Source organism: Thalassophryne amazonica, chromosome 11 (genome assembly GCF_902500255.1).
Source record: "Thalassophryne amazonica chromosome 11, fThaAma1.1, whole genome shotgun sequence".
In the NCBI taxonomy this organism is placed as follows: domain Eukaryota; kingdom Metazoa; phylum Chordata; class Actinopteri; order Batrachoidiformes; family Batrachoididae; genus Thalassophryne; species Thalassophryne amazonica.
In genome coordinates this window covers 77,420,551-77,442,778 of record NC_047113.1, presented here as the reverse complement: position 1 = coordinate 77,442,778, position 22,228 = coordinate 77,420,551, and the positions used below count along the sequence as shown (strand labels likewise).

The 22,228-nt window shown below is 45.9% G+C and overlaps 1 protein-coding gene across 1 annotated transcript in view; it reads left to right on the top strand.

Annotated features, from left to right (window-relative positions):
• The window catches only part of mgat4b (alpha-1,3-mannosyl-glycoprotein 4-beta-N-acetylglucosaminyltransferase B), a 112,855-nt gene that overhangs the window by 89,630 nt on the left and 997 nt on the right, over positions 1 to 22,228 (top strand). The window contains exon 13 of the mRNA XM_034182234.1: positions 11,399 to 11,486. Coding sequence (XP_034038125.1) covers positions 11,399 to 11,486 — 88 coding nt within the window. The remainder of the gene's footprint in view (positions 1 to 11,398; positions 11,487 to 22,228) is intronic.

Genomic DNA, 22,228 nt, shown 5'->3' with positions numbered 1-22,228 from the left:
CACTTGAGGCAAGGACACTCCATTGACCTGAAGAGGGCAAAGCACCTTTTTCCGGTCGAGAACCATGGCCTCGGATTTGTAGGTGCTGATTTTCATCCCGGACGCTTCACACTCGGCTGCAAACCGCCCCAGTGCACGCTGAAGGTCCTGATTTGACGAAGCCAACAGAACCACATCGTCCGCAAACAGCAGAGATGAGATTCTGTGGTTCCCAAACCAGACCCCCTCTACACCCTGGCTGCGCCTAGAAATTCTGTCCATAAAAATAATGAACAGAACCGGTGACAAAGGGCAGCCCTGGCGGAGGCCAACGTGCACTGGAAACAGGTTTGACTTACTATCGGCAATGCGAACCTGACAGGACTGAGCGGAGGCGAGGCACAGACAGAGGCTGGACACAAATGCAGGCTCACAACAGGACATATGAGTAAAAGAATGGTTTAATTCAGGCCTGGGTTCAGTAACAGGAAGGCAGTCCGCGGAGCAAAAGTACCAGGCAGGCCGTGGTCAAAAACAAGCAGGGTCAGTACACGAGCAAACAGAGTTGTCAGGGCTGAGGCAAAAAGCAGGATCCGGTACACAGAGCTGAGTCAAAAACACAGCTTGGCAAAACAGGACTGAAACAAAGTGCTGGTGAGTGAATGAATCAACAAACGAGCAGGGAGGAAGTGAACTGAAGCAGTTTAAATAAGAACAGGTGGTAACAGGATAATGAGGTGCACGTGGTGGAGGACGGGCTTGGAAAGGGGGCGTGGTCAGGTGAAAACCACACGGCAAAAGAGATGCTGAAAGGCGGTGACAAATGGGCAAGGAAATGACAGACAAATGGGGCGTGGCCAACAGTGATGAGAAAGTGCAGGTGCAGAAAGAGAGTGCTGTGATCAGAAGAAGACTGTTATAACAATGAAGCTGGGTGTGAACACGTGAGACTGAGATGAGTGCAGACACAGAGCAGACGAGTACAGGATGAGACAGACAGGTGCAAGTGAGCAGTGAAGAGATTACAGACAAGACAACTAAAGATCATACAAAGAAAAACATGAACACGAATCTAAACTTGAACAGGACTTAAAAGCAAACCAGAAGACGATAAACAGAATAATAGGAAATTAAACACTGACAAAACTAAGCCAGTACGGAGAACAGCAAAAAATAGGCAAACAATAACTAAATGATAAACCATAAAAACACAGACTGATAGAACAAAACTAGAACGGAACTGGAACATGGCTGAAGGATAAAAGAAACAAACAAAGAAAGTGCCAAAGCAAAAACAGAACATAAAATAAACACATGATGAAAATAGCAATAAAGCAAGGCTGGGGCAGAAGAAGCAGAACCAAATAAAGAGGGAAAATAAGGACTGAAGCCTGGAACTGGGTGGGGCATGACAGAACCAAGCTCCTGCTGCAGTCGTACAGGGACCGGATAGCCCTTAGCAAAGGACCCCGTACTCCCGGAGCACCCCCCACAGGGTGCCCCGAGGGACACGGTCAAACGCCTTCTCCAGATCCACAAAACACATGTGGACTGGTTGGACGAACTCCCATGAACCCTCGAGCACCCGATGGAGCTTGTAGAGCTGGTCCAGTGTGCCGCGACCAGGACGAAAACCACACTGCTCCTCCTGAATCCGAGGTTCGACCATCGGTTGAATTCTCCTCTCCAGTACTCTGGAATAGACCTTACCAGGGAGGCTGAGGAGTGTGATCCCCCTATAGTTGGAACACACCCTCTGGTCCCCCTTCTTAAACAGAGGGACCACCACCCCGGTCTGCCAATCCAGAAGCACTGTCCCCAATCGCCACGTGATGTTGCAGAGGCGTGTCAGCCAAGACAGTCCCACAACATCCAAAGACGTAAGGTACTCAGGATGGATTTCATCCACCCCAGGAGCCTTGCCACCGAGGAGCTTTCTAACCACCTCGGTGACTTCAGCCCGGGTAATGGATGAGTCCACCTCTCAGTCTCCAGTCTCTGCTTCCTCTTCGGAAGACGTGACGATGGGATTGAGGAGATCCTCGAAGTATTCCTTCCACCGCCCGACAACATCCCCAGTCAGGGTCAACAGCTCCCCACCCACACCGTAAACAGTGCTGGTGGAGAGCTGCTTCCGCCTCCTGAGGCGCTGGATGGTTTGCCAGAATCTCTTCGAGGCCGACCGATAGTCCTCCTCCATGGCCTCCCTGAACTCCTCCCAGACCCGAGTTTTTGCCTCTGCGACCACACAGCTGCGGCATGCATGGCCTGTCGGTACCTGTCAGCTGCCTCCGCGGTCCCACCTACCAACAAAGATAAGTAGGACTCCTTCTTCAGCTTGATGGCATCCCTTACTTCCGGCGTCCACCACTGGGTTCGGGGATTGCCGCCGCGACAGGCACCAGAGACCTTGTGACCACAGCTACGAGCGGCCACATCAACAATGGAGGTGGAGAACATGGTCCACTCCGACTCCATGTCTCCAACCTCTCCCGGGATCTGGGAGAAGCTCTCCCGGAGGTGGGAGTTGAAGACCTTGCTGACAGAGGGTTCCGCCAGTCGTTCCCAGCAGATCCTCACGATACGTTTGGGCCTGCCAGGTCTGACCGGCTTCCTCCACTCCCAGCGGATCCAACTCACCACAAGGTGGTGATCGGTCGACAGCTCTGCCCCTCTCTTCACTTGAGTATCCGAGACACGTGGCCGAAGGTCAGATGATATGACTACAAGTCGATCATCGTCATCTGGCTTAGGGTGTCCTGGTGCCACGTGCACTTATGGACACTCTTGTGCTCGAACATGGTGTTTGTGATGGACAAACTGTGACTAGCACAGAAGTCCAACAACTGAACACCACTCGGGTTCAGATCGGGGAGGCCGTGCTTCCTGATCACCCCCCTCCAGGTCTCACTGTCACCGCCCACGTGGGCGTTGAAATCCCCCAGGAGAACAATGGAGTCCCCAGTTGGAGCGCTATCTAGTACCCCTCCCAGGGACTCCAGGAAGGTCGGGTACTCTGCACTGCCGCTCGGCCCATAGGCTGAGACAACGGTGAGAGACCTGTCCCCGACCCGAAGGCGTAGGGACGCGACCCTCTCGTTCACTGGAGTAAACTCCAACACATGGCGACTGAGCTGGGAAGCAATAAGCAGTGCGACCCCAGCTCTCCGCCTCTCCCCGAATATTTGAATATTTGAAAAAATATTTTTATACAATTAGAAACAATAAAATTATCTATTTTAGAATTTTGAATTGGAGATGAAAAGAGAAGAGCTGAGAGACTACTACAGTGAACACCACTATTTTCAATTGCTACCCATGGGGGTATATTTGATGATAAATCTTTGTGAGCCTTCTGCCAATACATCAATGCCCTGCAATTTGCAGTCCAATAATAATGTTGGAAATTAGGTAAACCAAGTCCTCCCCCTCCTCTGGGTTTACATAAATGTTTTTTTGATATTCTATGATTTTTAAAACCCCAGACAAAAGGAAGGACAATTGAATCCACTTTTTAAAAAACAGTGTACTCAAATAAATTGGTAAATTCTGAAACAGATACAGGAATTTAGGAAGAGCAACCATCTTGATAGCATTAATCCGACCCACCATAGATATGGGAAGAGTCCTCCATTTCTCAATATCTTGTTTTAATTTATCTACTTTGTCAAGGAAATTCAGTTTCAAAATCAATTTGGGATTTTTAGGCAATATTACACCAAGATACTTTAATTTGTCAGTAGTTTTAAAAGGAAGGGACTGTAAAAAGTCTGCGTTGAGTGTTGCACCTAGCACCATAAATTCACTTTTTTGCCAGTTGATAGCATAGCCAGAAATTTCACCAAATAATTTCACCAACTCAAGCAAAGTAGGAAGAGATTGTTCTGGTTGAGATAAAAAACAAAACAACATCATCAGCATAAAGTGAAATTGAGTGAGGCATGTTCCCCAGATGGACAGGGCGAATAGATGGGCTGTTCCTGATTGCAATGGCAAGAGGTTCGATTGCAATAGTGAAAAGCAGGGGGCTTAAAGGACACCCCTGACATGTCCCACAGTGCAGAAGAAAAGGCTCTGATCGTTCTTGGTTAGTGAGAATACAGGAGGAAGGACATGCATACAGTAAAGTGATCCATGATATAAATCGACTACCTAGACCAAACCTATCCAATACAGCTAAAATGTATGCCCACTCCACTTGGTCAAAAGCCGTTTCGGCATCAAGGCTAAGTATGACCACCTTTTCATTTCCCCAATGTCTGTGGTACATGATATTCATCAATCTTCTTACATTAAAAAATGAAAATCTATGAGGTATAAATCCTGTTTGATCAGGGTGTACAATTGAACAAATATGTTTATTTAGTCTGTTTGCTAGAATTTTTGTGAAGATTTTCATATCCATATTCAACAGAGCAATGGGACGATATGAAGAAGGCTCCGTCTCATCTTTCCCATCTTTTAATAACTGTTGTGTGTTGGGGGGTTTGGCTGGACTTTTGGGTGTTCTTTTCTTTTCTTTGCTCTCCAGGTGGTATGCAAACTGATTTATTGTCTGTGGAGAAGGTGCTGGCAGAAGAGTCCTTCACTCTCATCAATGTGATATGCAGCACCTGTGGATGATGCTCACGTGCAACCTTAAAGACTTTCAGCTGAAGCAGATAATGAGATGGCGTTCTGCATTTAAGCCATGTGTGATTAAAGCAGAATTGCCGGGAACTCGACCTTGTGATGTTCGTTTGTGAGACGCTGAGGACCGCGCCTGGGTTTGACACATCGTGCCTGTGAAGGAGGACGGGTGAGGGACATATGCTGTCAGCACACATCAGAGGTGATTTGATTGTCTGAATAATTGTTAACAGTAATTTGGTATTTTGTTATGCAGTATATGTGAATATTGATGAGAATTGTGCAGCTCGCTTCTCACGGCCGTGGCGTGCGGACTGATGATCCTCCACCTGTTGTGAGAAGCTGCTCATTTCCATAAAGTTTAAATTCAGACCTGAATGTGTTGCTGATAGTGTGTGCCTTTGAAGGATATTAGTTGTAGCTGCTGACTTACCTCACCTTTTCTATCCTTCGCAGAGTCGGTTTGTCGTGTCCACCTGGGGGGTGTTTGGCGGTGAACGTGGGTCCAGAGGCGCTGGGCTTCGATCCTTTTGGGCGCTGGAGAACGTGCCGTCCTTCACTCCGCTAGACAGACGCATTTTACGTTTGTACACTTTGTATTGCACAGAAGGGGGAAAATAAATTGTTTTGTTATTGGAACCGCTTTCTGGTTGTTTTGGCGCTGGGTTCCGTCAGACGCAGGTCCGCTCCTCAACCCGCGTCGACACATAACAATAACATTGAAATATTGGCTTCATAGAGTGTGTTCGGAAATCCTGAGACTTGGGAAGAGTGAGTAAACATCCTGCGTAAAACAGGGGAAATTTTGTCCGTTCAAACTTATCAAGCCAATCAAAGATATTACCTTTAGCTTTTGACTCATAAAGCTCTGTATAGTATTCTCTGAAACGCCTGTTGATAGCTTTAGGGTCAATTAAAATTTTGCCAGATTTTGATCGTATTTTGTGTATTGCTCTACTGGCTTGCAAACCTCGCAGCTGGTGTGATAACAATTTATGAGGTTTCTCCCCTAGTTCAAAATATTTTTGTCTAATTCTTAATAATTGATTACTCACTTTGGCGGACAAAATTGAATTATACTCATATTTCAATTTAAGGATGGCCTAGAAAGACAAGAGGTTAATTTATGAGCTTGTTCCAATGTAGTTAATTTTACCTCTATTTCCTCAAGGCGCTGTCTACGTTCTTTATTCAAAGAGGATTCAAAAGAAATAATATGTCCTCGTAGAACAACTTTAAATGTCTCCCACAAAATTGAATCGGTTACATCCGATTTATCATTATTCTCAAAAAACTCTGTGATTTTAGTGTTTATGGATGGGCAAAATGACAGTTCATTCAGTAATAGAGGGTTGAATCTCCAACTATATGAAGGCCTCATCTACACACAAGTTAAGTTCTAGAGATGTTGGGAAATGGTCAGAAATCAAAATATTGTGATATTTTGAGGATATTACATTAGAAATCAATTTTGAATCAAGTAAAAAATAATCTATCCTAGAATAGGACTTGTGTACTTTATAAAAAAAAAGAATAATCCCTGGCCGTGGGATTACATAACCTCCAAATATCAACCAAATTCATACCATTCATTAAATTTTTTTAAACCACAGAGGAAGAGGACACCTGAGATGTCTGGACAGATTTATCGAGATGCAAATCAGGGGGACAGTTAAAATCTCCAGCCATAATTATATTTGAGTTAGAAAAATCAGACATCAAATTGAAAATTTTGCGAAAAAAGGAAGGATCATCAAAATTTGGGGCGTAAATGTTTATAAGTGTTAGATGACGAGATTGAATATAACCCGTGACCGAAAGAAATCGACCATTTGGATCACGTATAGTAGAGACATGTCTGAAAGGGATGTTTTTTCCAATCAATATAGCCACACCTCTAGCTTTACTAGAAAATGCAGATTGGAAAATTTGATTTGCCCAACTACATTTGAATAGTTGTTCCTTAGATGGCCTAATATGGGTCTCTTGAAGGAAGATAATATTTGCAGAAAGTGATTTTAAATGAGAGAACACCTTAGCCTGTTTCAACACATGTCCCAGTCCACGCACGTTCCAACTCACAAATTTTACGCCACTACTCTTAACTGATGCATTAGAAAGCATTACAAAAATTGACAAATGCAAATGCAGTGCTTAACAATGTTGCCCTTATACGACATAAAACTATTGAACATGTAAATAAAGGAACAAACAAGATCACCCCCCTTCCACCATCCCACTTTCCCAAACAAAGTGAGAACTTGTCCCGCACATACTCACGTAGGGCTGCTTGGACCATAGGGAAAAAGAATAAAAAATACATACTTCTAAAACGAAGAAGAGCCTGTTGGAAACTCTCGAACTTAAAATATGAGCGTCCAGATGTGGTCAAAAGTCATCCAGTCCTGGGCAAACTACTCCACAGATTCCACACGGCTCAGTCATCCTGTAGGGTCCCCACATAGGTCTCCGCTTCACGTGGGGTGGAAAACACCTTGATTGCAGATCCGTGAGAGACTCTGAGCCGGGCAGGATAGATGAAGCCGCATCGCGCACCACCAGCTTGTAGATGTTTACGCACCTCTGAAAAAGCCTGGCGCTGCTTCATCACCTCTGCTGGGTAGTCTGGGAAGATGTAGATAGGTTTTCCATTGAAGTGCAGACGGAATTTCTGGCGTGCAAGTTGTAAAATCTTCTCCTTAACTGGGTAGTGGTGGATGTGCGCTATAGTTACGCGCGGGCGGCCGTCAGCCTCTGGAGCCCGGGCGCCCAAGCGGTGTGCTCCATCTACTTTCAGCGGCTTGTTAAAATGCTCAGCTCCCAATAGCTCAGGGAGAAACGTTGTCAGAAACTGCTCCATATGCCCCTTTTCCATATTCTCAGGCAGGCCCACGATTTTGATGTTGGAGCGTCTGGAACGAGCCTCGAGGTCCACAACCTTCAGGCGAAGCAAGTCATTTTCAGAACGAATAGACACGAGAACCTTTTCGACAAGTGCTAGGCGATGATCATGGTCAGAGCTAGCCTTTTCAACCTCCTGTGTGCGCATAAGCAGGTCTGCAATTGTTGCTTTAGTGGCGTCAATTGACTCTTCGAGTGCATTAAATCTCTCATTCATTGAAGTCTTCAGGTCTCGGATTGCAGAAAGGACCACGGATTCCTCATTAGCATCAGAAGTTGGCTGCTCGGACTCAGCTAGCATTAGCCCCGAGTTTTCGGCTAGCATGACTGTCTCCTCGCTGTTATTTTCCTATTTATCTGGCTTCTTACCCTTTGGTTTAGTCATGTTAAGGTCTTTAGGAGCTGGCTTAAATAAAATAGCCCAGGAAATATGTCAAAAAAGTCTGGAATTTATCAAATAAAGCGAAAGTTTGGAGAGCTCAACTAAAACATGTCTACTCCATACGGTGCTCACTTGCGCCCCCCCCATTGGCGCACATTTCTTGTAATTTTCTCATAAGTCTAAATACATCCATTAATGCTGGCCACTGATGCTGGTCCTCATGCAGACAGACTGTTTCATTCACACAGAGTAAATATAAACTGTTTGTTTCAGTCCGATTGATCATCGCAGTCTGACGGACACGTATCCACATAAAGCTCCTGATTTTGGAAAATGACGCCTGAACATACTTTAGTTCCTTGTCTTGGCTGGGAACGTAGCGTTTTAAAATTAGTCCCTCTATGGTTACTCTGCTGCAGGTGCGTTTCTCAGGAGATGCCGGTGTCGCGCTTTGATCACACAGAAGCACTGCAGGAAAGCGCCAGTCGACCGTGTTCAGGTGTGATCAAATAAAGCACTGTAACTCTTTAAGCTTTTAAAGTGCCTTTAAAATTTTAAATCATCACAGCATTTCATTATTCAGGTCTCCCATCCAAGTACTAACCAGGTCACGCACTACTTATTTTCTGAGATCTGACGGGATCAGACTGACACAGAGCAGAATGTCCACTCATCAGCATTGTGTACACAGTGAAAATGGTCCCAAAAAATAAAAAATAAAAATAAAAAATAAAATAATGTTAAATTACTCTGTTTCTAACAAGCACCACACCATGCAGTACTGACCAGAACCACTGGTTGGAGACGGGGCTGTTGGCATACTATGGTTAATCGTCAAGGTGTGACAGCTGCATTCATTTATTAGACGTGTGACAGCGTGCGCCAGTTTTTAATACGGTTGGCATACGCAGGCTAAATTGTCAAGGTGTGACGGGGCCTTAAGACCAGATGCACCAGGATGAAATTGTGAAGAGGTTAGGATGTTGTCTCAGTGATTGCTAATCCTGGACTATATGAATGCTGAGTGGTGGGTTTGGGCTGGCTCTGTTATATGGCTGGGGGGGCCTGGCTGCCGGTTTGTTTCTGTTTTTTGGTTTTCCTCCCAGGTGGCGTGCGTTTGGGACTGAGTGGCTGTGTTGCTGAGGCTGTCAGGACCTCACCCTGATCACCTGCGACTCGTCAGGACTCACAGCTGTGGTGCATCTGGATGGATTGGAACATGTTGGCATTTAAGACTGGAGTGCACAGTGTGTATTTGCCAGAGACTCGACCTTGTGACCAGACGGGTGAGATCGTCGTCTCGGGAGCCATCTCATCAACAGCGGATGCTGAGAACGTCCAGGTTTGATGCACAGTCTGTGAAAGAGGAGGGGGTGAGGTCTCACGCTCGTCAGCACACTTCCTGAGGTACGTTAGATTTTGTGACTAACATTTATACAGTCAGTAAATGTGGTGTCCCTCACACCTTATTATATTGAGCTGTACGTTAGTCATGTATCAGCTTTCACTGCAGTGGAGTTTTGGGAGCTGATTGTTCCATGCCTGCAGGTTGGGAAGCTGATCAGTAATCAAGCCAGGAAGTGTTTGCTGTTTGTACACCTTTAAGTGTTCTGTGTGTAGAGTGTGGACTCACATAATGGTTCCTTCTTTCACAGACTCAGTTGTTGCGGCCACCTGGGGGGTGTCGGCGGGGTCCTTGGGTCCGAAACAGCTTCTGGCTCCGGACCGTTAGCGCTGCTGGGAGCGCACCACGCCAGGCCGCACCTTTTTGTTATTATATTATCACTGTTATGTATTAAATTCAGTTAGCCTTTGTACCGTGCTCTGCTTATTTCATACTGGGTCCTTCAAACGCTGGTCGGTTCTCCGAGCTGCGTCCGACACATAACAGGCTCTGCTCAAACCACTTAGACTAGGGTCCTGCAGGGTGTCACTGGGTGCAGCAGGTTGCCCTTTGTGTCCAGCAGGTTGCCCTTTGGGTGCAGCAGGTTGCTCTTTGCGTGCAGCAGATTGCTCTTTGTGTTCAGCAGGTTGCCCTTTGTGTTCTGCAGGTTGCTCTTTGCGTGCAGCAGGTTGCTCTTTGTGTTCTGCAGGTTGCTCTTTGCGTGCAGCAGGTTGCTCTTTGTGTTCAGCTGGTTGCTCTTTGTGTCCAACAGGTTGCCCTTTGCGTGCAGCTGGTTGCTCTTTGTGTTGAGCAGGTTGCTCTTTGTGTCCAGCAGGTTGCCCTTTGCGTGCAGCTGGTTGCTCTTTGTGTCCAGCTGGTCTTTGTGTCCAGCAGGTTGCCCTTTGCGTGCAGCAGATTGCTCTTTGTGTTCAGCAGGTTGCCCTTTGTGTTCTGCAGGTTGCTCTTTGTGTTCAGTAGGTTGCCCTTTGTGTTCTGCAGGTTGCTCTTTGCATGCAGCAGGTTGCTCTTTGTGTTCTGCAGGTTGCTCTTTGCGTGCAGCAGGTTGCTCTTTGTGTTCAGCAGGTTGCTCTTTGTGTTGAGCAGGTTGCTCTTTGTGTCCAGCAGGTTGCCCTTTGCGTGCAGCTGGTTGCTCTTTGTGTCCAGCTGGTCTTTGTGTCCAGCTGGTCTTTGTGTCCAGCAGGTTGCCCTTTGCGTGCAGCAGATTGCTCTTTGTGTTCAGCAGGTTGCCCTTTGTGTCCAGCAGGTTGCCCTTTGTGTCCAGCAGATTGCTCTTTGTGTTCAGCAGGTTGCCCTTTTCGTGCAGCAGATTGCTCTTTGTGTTCAGCAGGTTGCCCTTTGTGTTCTGCAGGTTGCCCTTTGCGTGCAGCAGAATGCTCTTTGTGTTCAGCTGGTTGCTCTTTGTGTCCAACAGGTTGCCCTTTGCGTGCAGCTGGTTGCTCTTTGTGTCGAGCAGGTTGCTCTTTGTGTCCAGCAGGTTGCCCTTTGTATCCAACAGGTTGCCTGTTGTCTTTCTGTCTCTCTCTCACCATGTCTGTCTGTGTCTCATCTGTCTCTGTCTCTCCATCTGTCTGTGTCTCTCTGTCTGTCTCTCCGTCTGTCTGTGTCTGTCTCTCCATCTGTCTGTGTGTCTCGGTCTGTCTCTCTTTCTCTCACCGTGTCTGTATGTCTGGCTGTCTCTCCATCTGTCTGTGTCTCTGTCTGTTATTCTGTCTGTCTGTGTGTGTCTCTCTCTCTCTGTCTTTCTGTCACTGTGTCTGTCTGTCTGCCTCTGTCTCTCTCTCCGTCTGTCTGTGTGTCTCTGTCTCTTTGTCTGTCTGTCTTTCCATCTGTCTGTCTGTGTCTCTGTCTCTCCATCTGTCTGTGTGCTGTCTGTCTCTGTTTCTCCATCTGTCTGTGTGTCTGTCTCTCTCTATCTTTGTCTCTCCGGCTGTCTCTCCATCTGTCTGTGTCTGTCTCTCTGTGTCTCTGTCTCTCTGTCTGTCTCCCCGTCTGTCTGTCTCTCTCTGTTTCTCCGTCTGTCTGTCTGTGTGTCTGTTTCTCTCTTTCTCTCACCGTGTCTGTCTGTCTGTCTCTCCGTCTGCCTGTGTGTCTCTGTCTCCCAGAGCTTTCATGCAGACAAAGAGATGTTGACAGAATGGACAGAGAAATTGCCCAAATATCACCGGACAGAAGATGGATTCATCAGAATCGGTGAGTGATCACCGAGATGTTCCTGCATGTGCTGATCGGCTCAATTCAATTTGTTTATTTTCATTTATATAGCGCCAAATCACAACAAAGTTGCCTCAAGGCGCTTCACACAAATAAGGTCTAACCTTACTAACCCTCAGAGCAGCAGTGTTGTGAAGGTGTAGGAACACGGACCCACAACAGGGGGCGTTAAATGAATGGGCAATGGATAAGCCAAACAGTAACAATTTAATGTTGTAGTGCACAACGAAATACAGACAATCACAGTTTAGGTACCACCGAATTACAGATTTGAGTGACGTGTGGGCAGGCTTGAGGATAGGAGACATCCGTCCTGAGCCGAGCCGGATCCCACATGGCCTTCACCGCCAACGGATCTGAAGAACACCGGAGCCGCCAAGTCCTGGGTCCCCAGGTGGTCACCGTCTCCAGCTGTCAGACCTGGTACTGCTGGCAGAGAACAGAAAAACAGTATTGATGAGTGTGAGTTCGCACACTCAGTAATCCCACAGTTTTGGGAGGGAGCACCTCCACCTCCAATCACACACTTGTGCAGCTCCTGTCTAACCACTTATCTGGATGGAGTGTGGAGCGAAGCCGTCGCTGATCACACCTAACGCCAATCCAACGGATAAGGAACACCACAGGAATACGGCTGCAAAAAGAGTCCAGACTATAATGCAGTTTCACGTTCAGCAGAGAAATTACCTCTTCTGATAGCTGATTTCTCGGCGGGGAGGTGGAGTTGCAGTCTGGCCTTTATGGTGGTGGTGATGTGATGTGGATGAGTGACAGCTGGTGCTGATAACAAGTGACAGCTGTCACTCCCGGTTGCTATGACGCCCTCTCATGCTTGAAGCCCGCACTTCAAGCAGGGTGCCATCTGGTGGTGGTGGGCCAGCAGTACCTCCTCTTCAGCAGCCCACACAACAAGCAGTGGGAAGGAAAAACTCCCTCTGAGAAAGAAACCTCAAGCAGACCAGACTCAAAGGGGTGACCCTCTGCTTGGGCCATGCTACAAACACAAATTACAGAACAGTTTACAAAACTCATATACAGGAAATGCTGTTGGTGCACAGGACAGGAGGGTTACAGAAACAGACACCACACCCATCTCTGGATAGAGCCGCACCTCAAACAGAGAGAAAAAGCAGAATCAGGCATCAGAAAGACAACAAATTTGTCAGCATTAAGCAACAACAAAAACAGAAGAAATACTAAGGTGATCGCCAGCCACTAGCCCTAAGCTTCACGAAAAGACACAGAATTTAGATAAAGTTGAGGCCACGGCACGCTCCATTTACTAATAAAATGAATTAAAAGCGTAAAAAGCATAGTAATATACTATGCCAGTATGCTAGCCATATGAAAGTAGCATAATGCCGTGTTCACACCGGACGTGATCAGGCACCACAAATTCGCATTGGTCGCGTGGCGATGGACGCGCCACCATCGCCCGGTGTGTTGCTCTGCTTTCGCTGCGAAAATTCTCCCCAGTGCGTCATCAAATAGGAGAAGCTTCCATTCCATTCGCCAGCTCTGGTTGTCAGTCAAGTTACCATGATGGACCTTGATCACACGGAGCAAGTTGTTGTGGAAAGCTGACAAACATCATGAGACGTTCCCAATTCAGGGAGTATCATTATTTGCTGCAGGAGCTGCGTCTGGATGACGGCAGCTTTCAGCGGTCCTTCCGCCTCTGCAGGACCCAGTTTGAGGACCTCCTGTCCCGTTCACGCGCGCACATGTAAACAATTAAAAAAAAACCTCCACTCCCCCTGCTGTGGGGCTGCTGCTCGCTCCAAAAACTCTGACATAATTGTGTTTAGAAACCAGTCACCATTTGCGTTTACATCTGTGTAGTTAATTAATAAAATAATCTTCAGGGACGATTCGCTTGCGCGCGCACATAAAGGAAAAAAACCTCCGCTGCTTGCTGTGGGGCTGCTCCTCACTCTTCCCCAAAAAACTCTGTCATAAATGTGTTTAGAAACCAGTCACCATTTGCTTTATTATAAACCTCTGTAGTTATTTAATAAAATAATCTTCACGGACGATTCGCTCGCGCGTGCACGTAGGAAATCAAAACAAAACTGCGCTTCCCCTGCTGCGGGGCTGCTGCTCACTCCAAAAACTCTGTCATAATTGTGAAATAAAGGACAAAAGGGACATAAGGCCTGCTCACAGGCTGGCTACCAGAGACAGGACATGTTCACATCCTCAGTCAAACTCCAGACATCTCCATGTCACTACATATTCAGTCCCTGATTGGTCATCATGGCGTGACAAGACAAAAAAGTTCAGATTTTTCAACTTGGGGAGGAGGGCAATGCGAAGTGACGTGACATAATATCGCGCCACAAACGCGCCAATCGCTCAAAATCACTTCGCTCGCGTCGCTTCATTCGTGTCCATCGCGTCGCGCTGCGCGGCTTGGCGCCAAAACGCGTCCTTCAAGAGGGATTACATGGCAACCTGTCACTGCTGTCGCTCGCGTCACGCCCAGTGTGAACGCGGCATAAGAGTCAAGTTGACTCTTGACTCTTCTTCTCTACAAGAGTCAAGACAGAAGTGAGACTACCAGAACAAGATATTTCGCAGAGGAAGCTTCTGCGATTAGAAGCGAAATGTCCTCGCGTCAACCAACCCAGTCCAGTCGAAGATTCAAGCTTCTCTACTATAGAAACCACCTGGACAACTGAGAGTCTTCAGAGAAGCGATATGAAAGGGAAAATAAGTGCATCTTAATTCTGGACTTGAAAGTCTCTACAGAATCTGACTGTTTTATTGATGCAGGGAGATCATTCTACAGAAGAGGGGCACGATAGGAGAAAGCTCTGTGACCCATAGACTTTTTATTCACCCTAGGGACACTAAAGTAGTCCTGCACCCTGAGAACACAGAGCTAACCCTAACCAGGGCCAGTACATAGGATTTAATTAGGTCAGCTAAGTCGAGAGGTGCCAGTCCGTGAACAATTTTATAGGCTAGTGGCAGAATCTAAAAATCTGATCTCATAGAGAGAGGAAGCCAGTGAAGAATGTAGTAATGTAATGTAGTAATGTGGTCAACTTTCTGCTTCATGTCAAAACTCTGGCAGCAGCATTTTTAACCAATTGGAGACCCCTAATGCTGGACTGCGGTAAACCAGAAAATAGAACATTGCAGTAGTCGAATCAAGAAGAGACAAACGCATGAATCAGGGTCTCAGCATCAGCCATAAACAGGATGGGATGAATCTTCACTATATTTTGCAGGTGGAAGAAAGCAGTCCTCGTAATATCTCTAAAGTGGAGGTCAAAGGACAACGTAGGATCAAAAATTACCCCAGAGTTCCTCACTTTGTCAGTGTGATGTATGGCACATGAGCCTAGGCTAAGCGTTAACTGGTCAAATTGATGCCGATATCTCACTGGACCAAGAACCATCATTTCAGTCTTATCAGAGTTTAAAAGTAGGAAGTTACTAGACATCAACTTCTCACTGATGCAAGGCAGTCTTCTAAGGATTTTATGTCCATGAGATTACCAGCAGTTATCATCTTGTATAACTGAGTATCATCAGCACAGCAGTGAAAGGTAATCCCAGAGCACCACAATATGTGCCAAAGGTGTGCTGTATAAAGGGAGAAAAGCAGGGGGCCTAAGAGGGACCCCTGTGGAACCCCAAATTTCATGTCACTAAGGTTAGAGGTAGTGTTACTGTACAAAACACAGTGAGAATGACCGGGCAGGTATGATATCAACCATGCAAGGGCACTCCCAGTAATCCCAAAATGATTCTCCAGCCTATCGAGTAGAATATGATGATAGGGGAGGTGATGGTCTAGTGGTTAAGTGTTGGGCTTTGGACCAGAGGATCCTGGGTTCAAATCCCAACCTGACCGGAAAATCACTAAGGGCCCTAGTTAATCCCCTAGTTGCTCCCAGTGTGTAGTGGGGGCCTTGCATGGCAGCAGCCTGACATCGGGGTGAATGTGACACATTGATGGTTAAAGCGCTTTGAGCGTCTGATGCAGATGGAAAAGTACTATATAATTGCAGTCCATTTACCATTTATCCACAGTATCAAATGCAGCACTGAGGTCTAACAGCACCAGAGCCGTACTGGTGGCTGCATCCTTTGTATTCGCCACTTTGGCTCTGTGGAATGATATTTTCTAAACACAGACTGCAGTGGCTCAAAAAGATTATTCTCAGTAAGGTGGTCAACGAGCTACCGTGAAACCATCTTTTCCAGAATTTTAGAGCAAAATGATAGATTTGATATCAGCCTATAGTTTTTCAGTACACTAGGGCAGGAGTATTCAACTCCAGTCCTCAAGGGCTGGTGTCCTGCAACTTTTAGATGTGTTCCTGGTCCAACACACCTGAATCAAATGGCTGAATTACTGCCTCAGTATGCAGTCAAGTTCTCCAGAGTTGTTATGGTTGGAGAAACAGGTTTGGATGGTTGACCCAAATGCAGGAGCAGTAAGGTGGGCAAGGAGATTTAAACAAAACTTTATTAAACTACAAAGGACTGCACAGTGGAAGGACCATGAGGATTGGACTGATGGGACGACAGGGCAACAGGACATGTACTGGAACCAGGGAAGCAAGCCTGTGGAGCAGCTGGAACTGGATAAACTATGGGAAGAATGAGAGGGCAGGTGAGATGTGTGCATATGGGCACACATCTGGAAATGAAAAGTCAAAGCTAAACTCAAATTGTTCATTCTGAGGTTCAGTTCAGAATCAAAGTCTCAGTTCATTCAGGTTTTCAGTTCAAAATCAAAGTCTCATTTCATTCAGGAGTCCAGTACAGATCAAAGTTCAGTTCATACAGATCGCATTTCATTTCATTCAAGAGCTCAGATCAAAGTTCAGGATCGAAGTCTTTGTATATTCAGGATTTCAGTTCTGCATGACACACCCTAAAGGCGGGCACATGTGGCAGACAAGCGGATTCAGGTGACAGCTCCAAGTTCCAGGTTTAGGTGCATGCAACAATTTAGTAGCTAAAATTCTCTGGGAAACTGCACTCAGAGAAAACCACAGTTACATTAACTCAGGAACTTAGCAGCTGTGTGTGGCTCACTCCAGACCATCAGCAGATCAGATCACAAAGTAACTTAACACTTCAGCCAGTGGAATAACTAGATGACTGTGCACACTGTTCCTGAACAGCACAGAAGCACACAAACTCAAACTACAGAATAACAGTTGGTGTTTACAGAAGTCCATGAAGAGGAATGTGTCAGGAACTGAGGTGGCGAGGCACGGCGGGCAGATGGTCACAAATGCATGACTCAGATGTGGGTTAAGGAAAAGGCTTTATCCAAAAATAGGCTCAGTTCAATACACAGGAAGTCAGTCAGTACAGGCGGAGGTACAGATGGTCGAGAGGCGGGGACGTGGTCAAACAAGGTGCGAGAATCAAACACAGAGAAGCAGGTTCACTGGCGCAGGCTGAGATGTGGTCAAAAAACGGGCGAGAGTCAAGCACAGACTATGTGACTGTATCTTGGGTCATGTTCCTTTGTCTTTCTACCTTTCTGTAGTTTCAGCACTCTAAGATGGGAGGCAGTGTTGGGAGCTCTGGCTCCAGGAATACATTTAACATCAGCTGGCGTCTATAACCTGACTTTGCGGGTGATGGACTCCCCTATCACTAAAGCCCGGCATTTCGGCCTGGAGATAGGAGTGGAAGTCACAAACTTAAAGTCAAAGAACTCACGTCAGGCATATCCAAGGGAGAAAACTGGGTCACAGTTCGCAATGGCGAGTGTGATTGGGGTACCACAACCAGGCACCAAGCGACTTCCTCCACCTAATGACAGTCCGAAAGCCGTCATCGACAGCCAGCGTTTCTAGGCTAATGCTAATGGGCACACCTGCACAACAACGTGTTGAAACTCCTCTGTTACTTTGATGTAGACAAAAACGCTCCCACACACCAGAGGTTTTTAACCACTGTCAGACTGTTCTAAAACTCTCAGAAGTACAGACACTGTACCGTAACCCGTTATCTCGGAACCAACGGGTATCGATCACATGATGTCTGGGAAATGCCTGAGCTCCGATTCAGAGCTTCGGCCCCTGAAGAACTGAACACAAGCTTCAGGGTTTCAACACGTTCAGTCAGGTTCGAAGCATTTTAACTCACCTTGAGAGTGTTTCCTTCACAAATAAACGTCAATTTGTTGGAGTAAATGTGAGGTCTGCGGCCCGACGGCGAACAGAATCTTCCACTGTCACACGAGAGGAGGAAACAAACTACAAACCAACATTTAACACGTAATGACTTCATCTAAAAGAAAAAAAATCTTTACCTGATGCCCAGCAGCCAACACAAGAGACAGACAGACACAGACAGCAGTCCAAAAGACTAAAGAGAAAGAATCCAAACAAACTCCATCCTCAGGTTATGGAACTCGGAAAAGAGAGAAATGGAGCAATGCCACCCCCTGCTGTGCTGATTGGCTCATTTGTCAAGAAATAAAAATTTGTGGGGTTTTTTTTTTGTTTTTGTTTTTTTGGTTAAAGCAAAAACTCACCTGATTCTGTTAGAATATGATTTAAACATTAAAATTGGGTGCCATTTTTGTTTGCAATAAAATGCAAATTAATTATTTATGCAATTCTGTATTGTTTTTTGTTTATATTTTGTCTCTCTCTCAAATATGGGTTTTGGACTTTGATATATTTGTGAGCTGAGCAGCAAACAAACAGATGATTCAAACTACTTGCGTGTTGTCCATGGGGATCCATGGGCTGTAGATTGGGTAGTGTTTATAAAATAGGTAGCTAACATTTTCAAGCGTGGTAATAAATTAAGTAAAGTTTTTATCCACCTTATTCCTGTGGGCGCTGCTGTAGAACTGATTATGGGTGCAACTTCCTGTTAGACACTGGAAGTAGAAGTGAGCCATTGTTTTCTCGCGGTTTTTGTTTCCCGGACCGGTTTATTTGAAAGTGTTGTTTTCTTTTCTAAACGATGATCAGCTCCCATAGCATTTAAAAATGTCCTTGGACAACTCGGGAACATGTTGCATTGTTCACTCTTGCACGGACAACCAGACGAAGTTAAATATGCAGCTACAACAGTGATGTTTTAACATGCAGCTGGGCTAAGAGAGTTTCCATTGCCGACCGAGGGATGAGGAACCCAGAAGGATGTAGCTGAAAAACTCAGCTTGAAAAGATCACCTGAAACATTATATGTGTGCTCTTTTCACTTTGTTGACAAAAAGGAATGTGACAGACCAGCGGAGAAGCTAACGAAGACTGACATCAGTGTCACCAAAATAACAGGTATGAGTTCATCAGTGATGGGCACAGTTCCACTAATCTGCTAACCGCTAATTAGCAAAGCTAACTTTTTTTTAGCTGATTAGCTTTTCAGATAACTTTGAAAACCATCGGCCGACCAATTAGCTGTGGGTAGACATTATGTGTGAACACATGAAGGATCTCACTGTGTGATTGCCTCATTAAACAATCACAGCAACATTGCCAAAAGATTTTAAAGAGCACGTTGCTAATAAAATCTGTGTAATTGACTACACAGAGGCAGTTTTACAAAAAGCAAAAAACCTGGATTCAAGAAGTGAGTCATACAGACACTATTATGCAAATAGCACAGTTAAACATCACAGATAGGTGTTAACACCTGCTAGGCTCTACAGTAGGTCTGCCACACCTCCAACGGTGCCCAATAGGCTAGCTGTGGGGTCATCAGTCAGGGGACCACCATTCACAGATGTTTTGCCCCTTAACCCGGAACATCTCCTGGTGGAGGGGCAGTGAACAAGGACGTCTCCCAGTCACTCCCCACAGCTAGCCTGTCTCAGGAATTGCTGGCTCCCCATATCTTGTCCTCCTCAACCAGAGCCAAAAGCTTGCTTTCTCTGCCTCCTTTGAAAGCTCCCTTGTAGGCGTTCGTAGTGCGTAGTTCCTTACCCCTTAGTCCCAGTTCCTTCAGCAGGTAGGTTGTAGATGTCTACGGAAATGCATCCACTGATGTCTCCCTGACTGGACCCCCTGGCTTGCCGCTTGCCTTTTCTCCACCACTTCCACCAGTTTCCTGAGCACTTGATCATGCCACCATCTGAACCAACCCTGGGTTAGTGAGGTCTTGCATTCTGCCAGAATGTGATGTAGGGAGGCATTGCTGGTTCCACAGAGGTCGCAAGCCTGTTAAGTGCCCAGCCACCGTTGGAGGTTTTGGTGACAGGGCAGGGCATCGTAGATTGCCCAGATGAGGAACCTGAGTTGGGCCTGTGGCAGTTTCCATGTCTGCCCAGCTCACCACCTGACTTGCCACCCCCTCCCATGTCATCCAACGACCCTGCTACTGTGCCACTGACTTGACTCATTGTTCTTCCTCTGCCATCCTTGTGAGTTCAGAAATAATGAGGATCTTCCTCTCCTTCTTGCTTGCTCTGGACTACAGGATGGCTGGATCACCCAATCCCAAGCCAGCACACCCTGTCTGGCCTCTGCCCATCACTTCCTGGTGCTGCAACCGACTCACTGCCTTCTGCGCCTCCTCCTCTGCCCTCCATTTCCATTCACATCCTTCACTGTCTCATCTGCAGATTCCTTCAGCTCCATCAGGAGCCTTGCCTTCTCCTGCCTGTACCCCAAGATGATGGACTTTAGAGGAAGCTGGATAATGTTCTTCCCATACAGGTCTGCTGATGAAAACACATTGGGAGCTGAAGCCATCTGCGGATGAATGAGTTGGCCTTTTCATTCCATCTTCCTCACAAGCCGATGAGGTAACTCCGCACAACTTCAGAGGCCACATTACCTATGGGTAATTAAAGCAACACACCTTGTATTTTCCAGGCAATTGGCTTGCGTTGATCTTAGCCAGGCCTGCTGAGAGTTGGTGAAGGATGGCCTTCCCCATATCTTCATATTTTTTATCTTCGTCTAAAAGGCTGGATGTATACTGCCTCCAGAGACTTCAGATGGGCTGGTCTGCCAAGCGGGAGAACTTTTCTCCGCCGATGGTGGTGGATACCCTGTCATTCCGCTCCCCTTTCTGCAAAGAGAGGCTCCTTGACTTTCCTGCTTTGAAAGTATTTAGTGGCTGTTTCCCCCTCTGGAATAAAAATGTTTATTTCTGACGCTTATGGTGGAAAATGTGACACAGATACATAACACAGGTAATGTTTTTTTAATTTGGAACATACATTGACAATGCATTGAAAACACTGTTTTCCTTAACAATAAACACCATAAAAACATAAAGAACTGAAAGTGTCTTATTTCCATCCTTCCTTATTTTCCTTCGTACAGTGCTCGTTTGTTGTCTGTAACACACGTTACACCTGTTAAGTGATGACTGTATTTTTAAGAGATTCAGATATTTGGGGCAGAGCAGAACCTTCTTTGTAACACATTCATCCACTAATGTTGGAAGCAGATGTGAAAGTAAAATTCTGGAGGTGTTTCATGCTTCTGTACAGACTTAAATGAAATGTCCAACTGTAGGTGCTCAGTTGGTGTCCAGATAACCAGCCGCAGACAGACACGTCACTGTCAGCTGGACCTGGAGGGATGTAAAATGGTAAATGGACTGCATCTATATAGCACATTTCCATCTGCATCAGACGCTCAAAGCGCTTTACACATCAGTGCCTCACATTCACCCTGATGTCAGGCTGCTGCCATACAAAGTGCTCACTACACACCAGGAGCAACTAGGGGATTAAGGACCTTGCCCAAGGGCCCGTAGTAATTTTGCAGTCAGGCTGGGATTCGAACCGAGGATCCTCTGGTCTCAACCCCAACACTTTAACCACTAGACCATCACCTGTGTAAAATAAAATGTAAACATATTTCTTAGAGTTTATTTTAATCAGGGCTCACATGCATTCTGTCACATTAGTTCATACATTATAATTAACCAAATTTACCCACCTGGAGATCTGCCCTGATCTGCGCTGCATGAACACCTGCTGTTTGTATTCACCTAATGCTGAAACTCAAACCCAGGCTCAGTGATCAGGGACTTTAAAGCTTCTGTTGGTCTCTACGTCTGCCTTAAGGTAAACGAGTTGTGTCCCAAGACCTGTTTTAGCAGAAGGGGACCGACCTTTTTACTGTGCAGGTCCTAACAAGCGCTGGTTCATACCATAAGTCTTCACCCATAATTCACGCGAGGCCTCATGGAGGCTTGGAATAAGGTGGAATGGTGTGTGAGTCCAGAATGTTCTTAGAACATTAGACCTCAACAGTTTTTACAAGAAGACCTCAACCCTTTTATTTCCTGTTAATGATGTAATATGATGATTCCATTGGGTTCCTTGTGTCAGAAAACCTATATTTAGATACTTTGTAATTATATCTTGTATCTTGTGTATTCACTAAAGATATTGCATTATTGCTAAACAGAGGCCATTTTTGGTGCCATCTTGGATTTCAGACCCTTAGAATGTGAAGAAAAAAAATGGCATCCTGATTTTTTTAAAGCTTATGAAATCTTTCAAAATCAAGTGAGTTTTTGCTTTGACAAAAAAAACAAAACAAAAAAAAACAACAAAAAAAAAACTAAATACAGTAAATTACAAATGATCCTCCACTGTTTGGATGACGGTGCCGGCCGCTTCATCTCTTGTCATCATGTGTCACTTGGTGGAGTTTTTTTTACTGAATTGTTATTGAATTTTTCATTGCAAGTGCTCATACAAACCATCATATCAACATTACTAGGGCATCAAACAACAGCTCTTGGGTCTTTAGCTCACA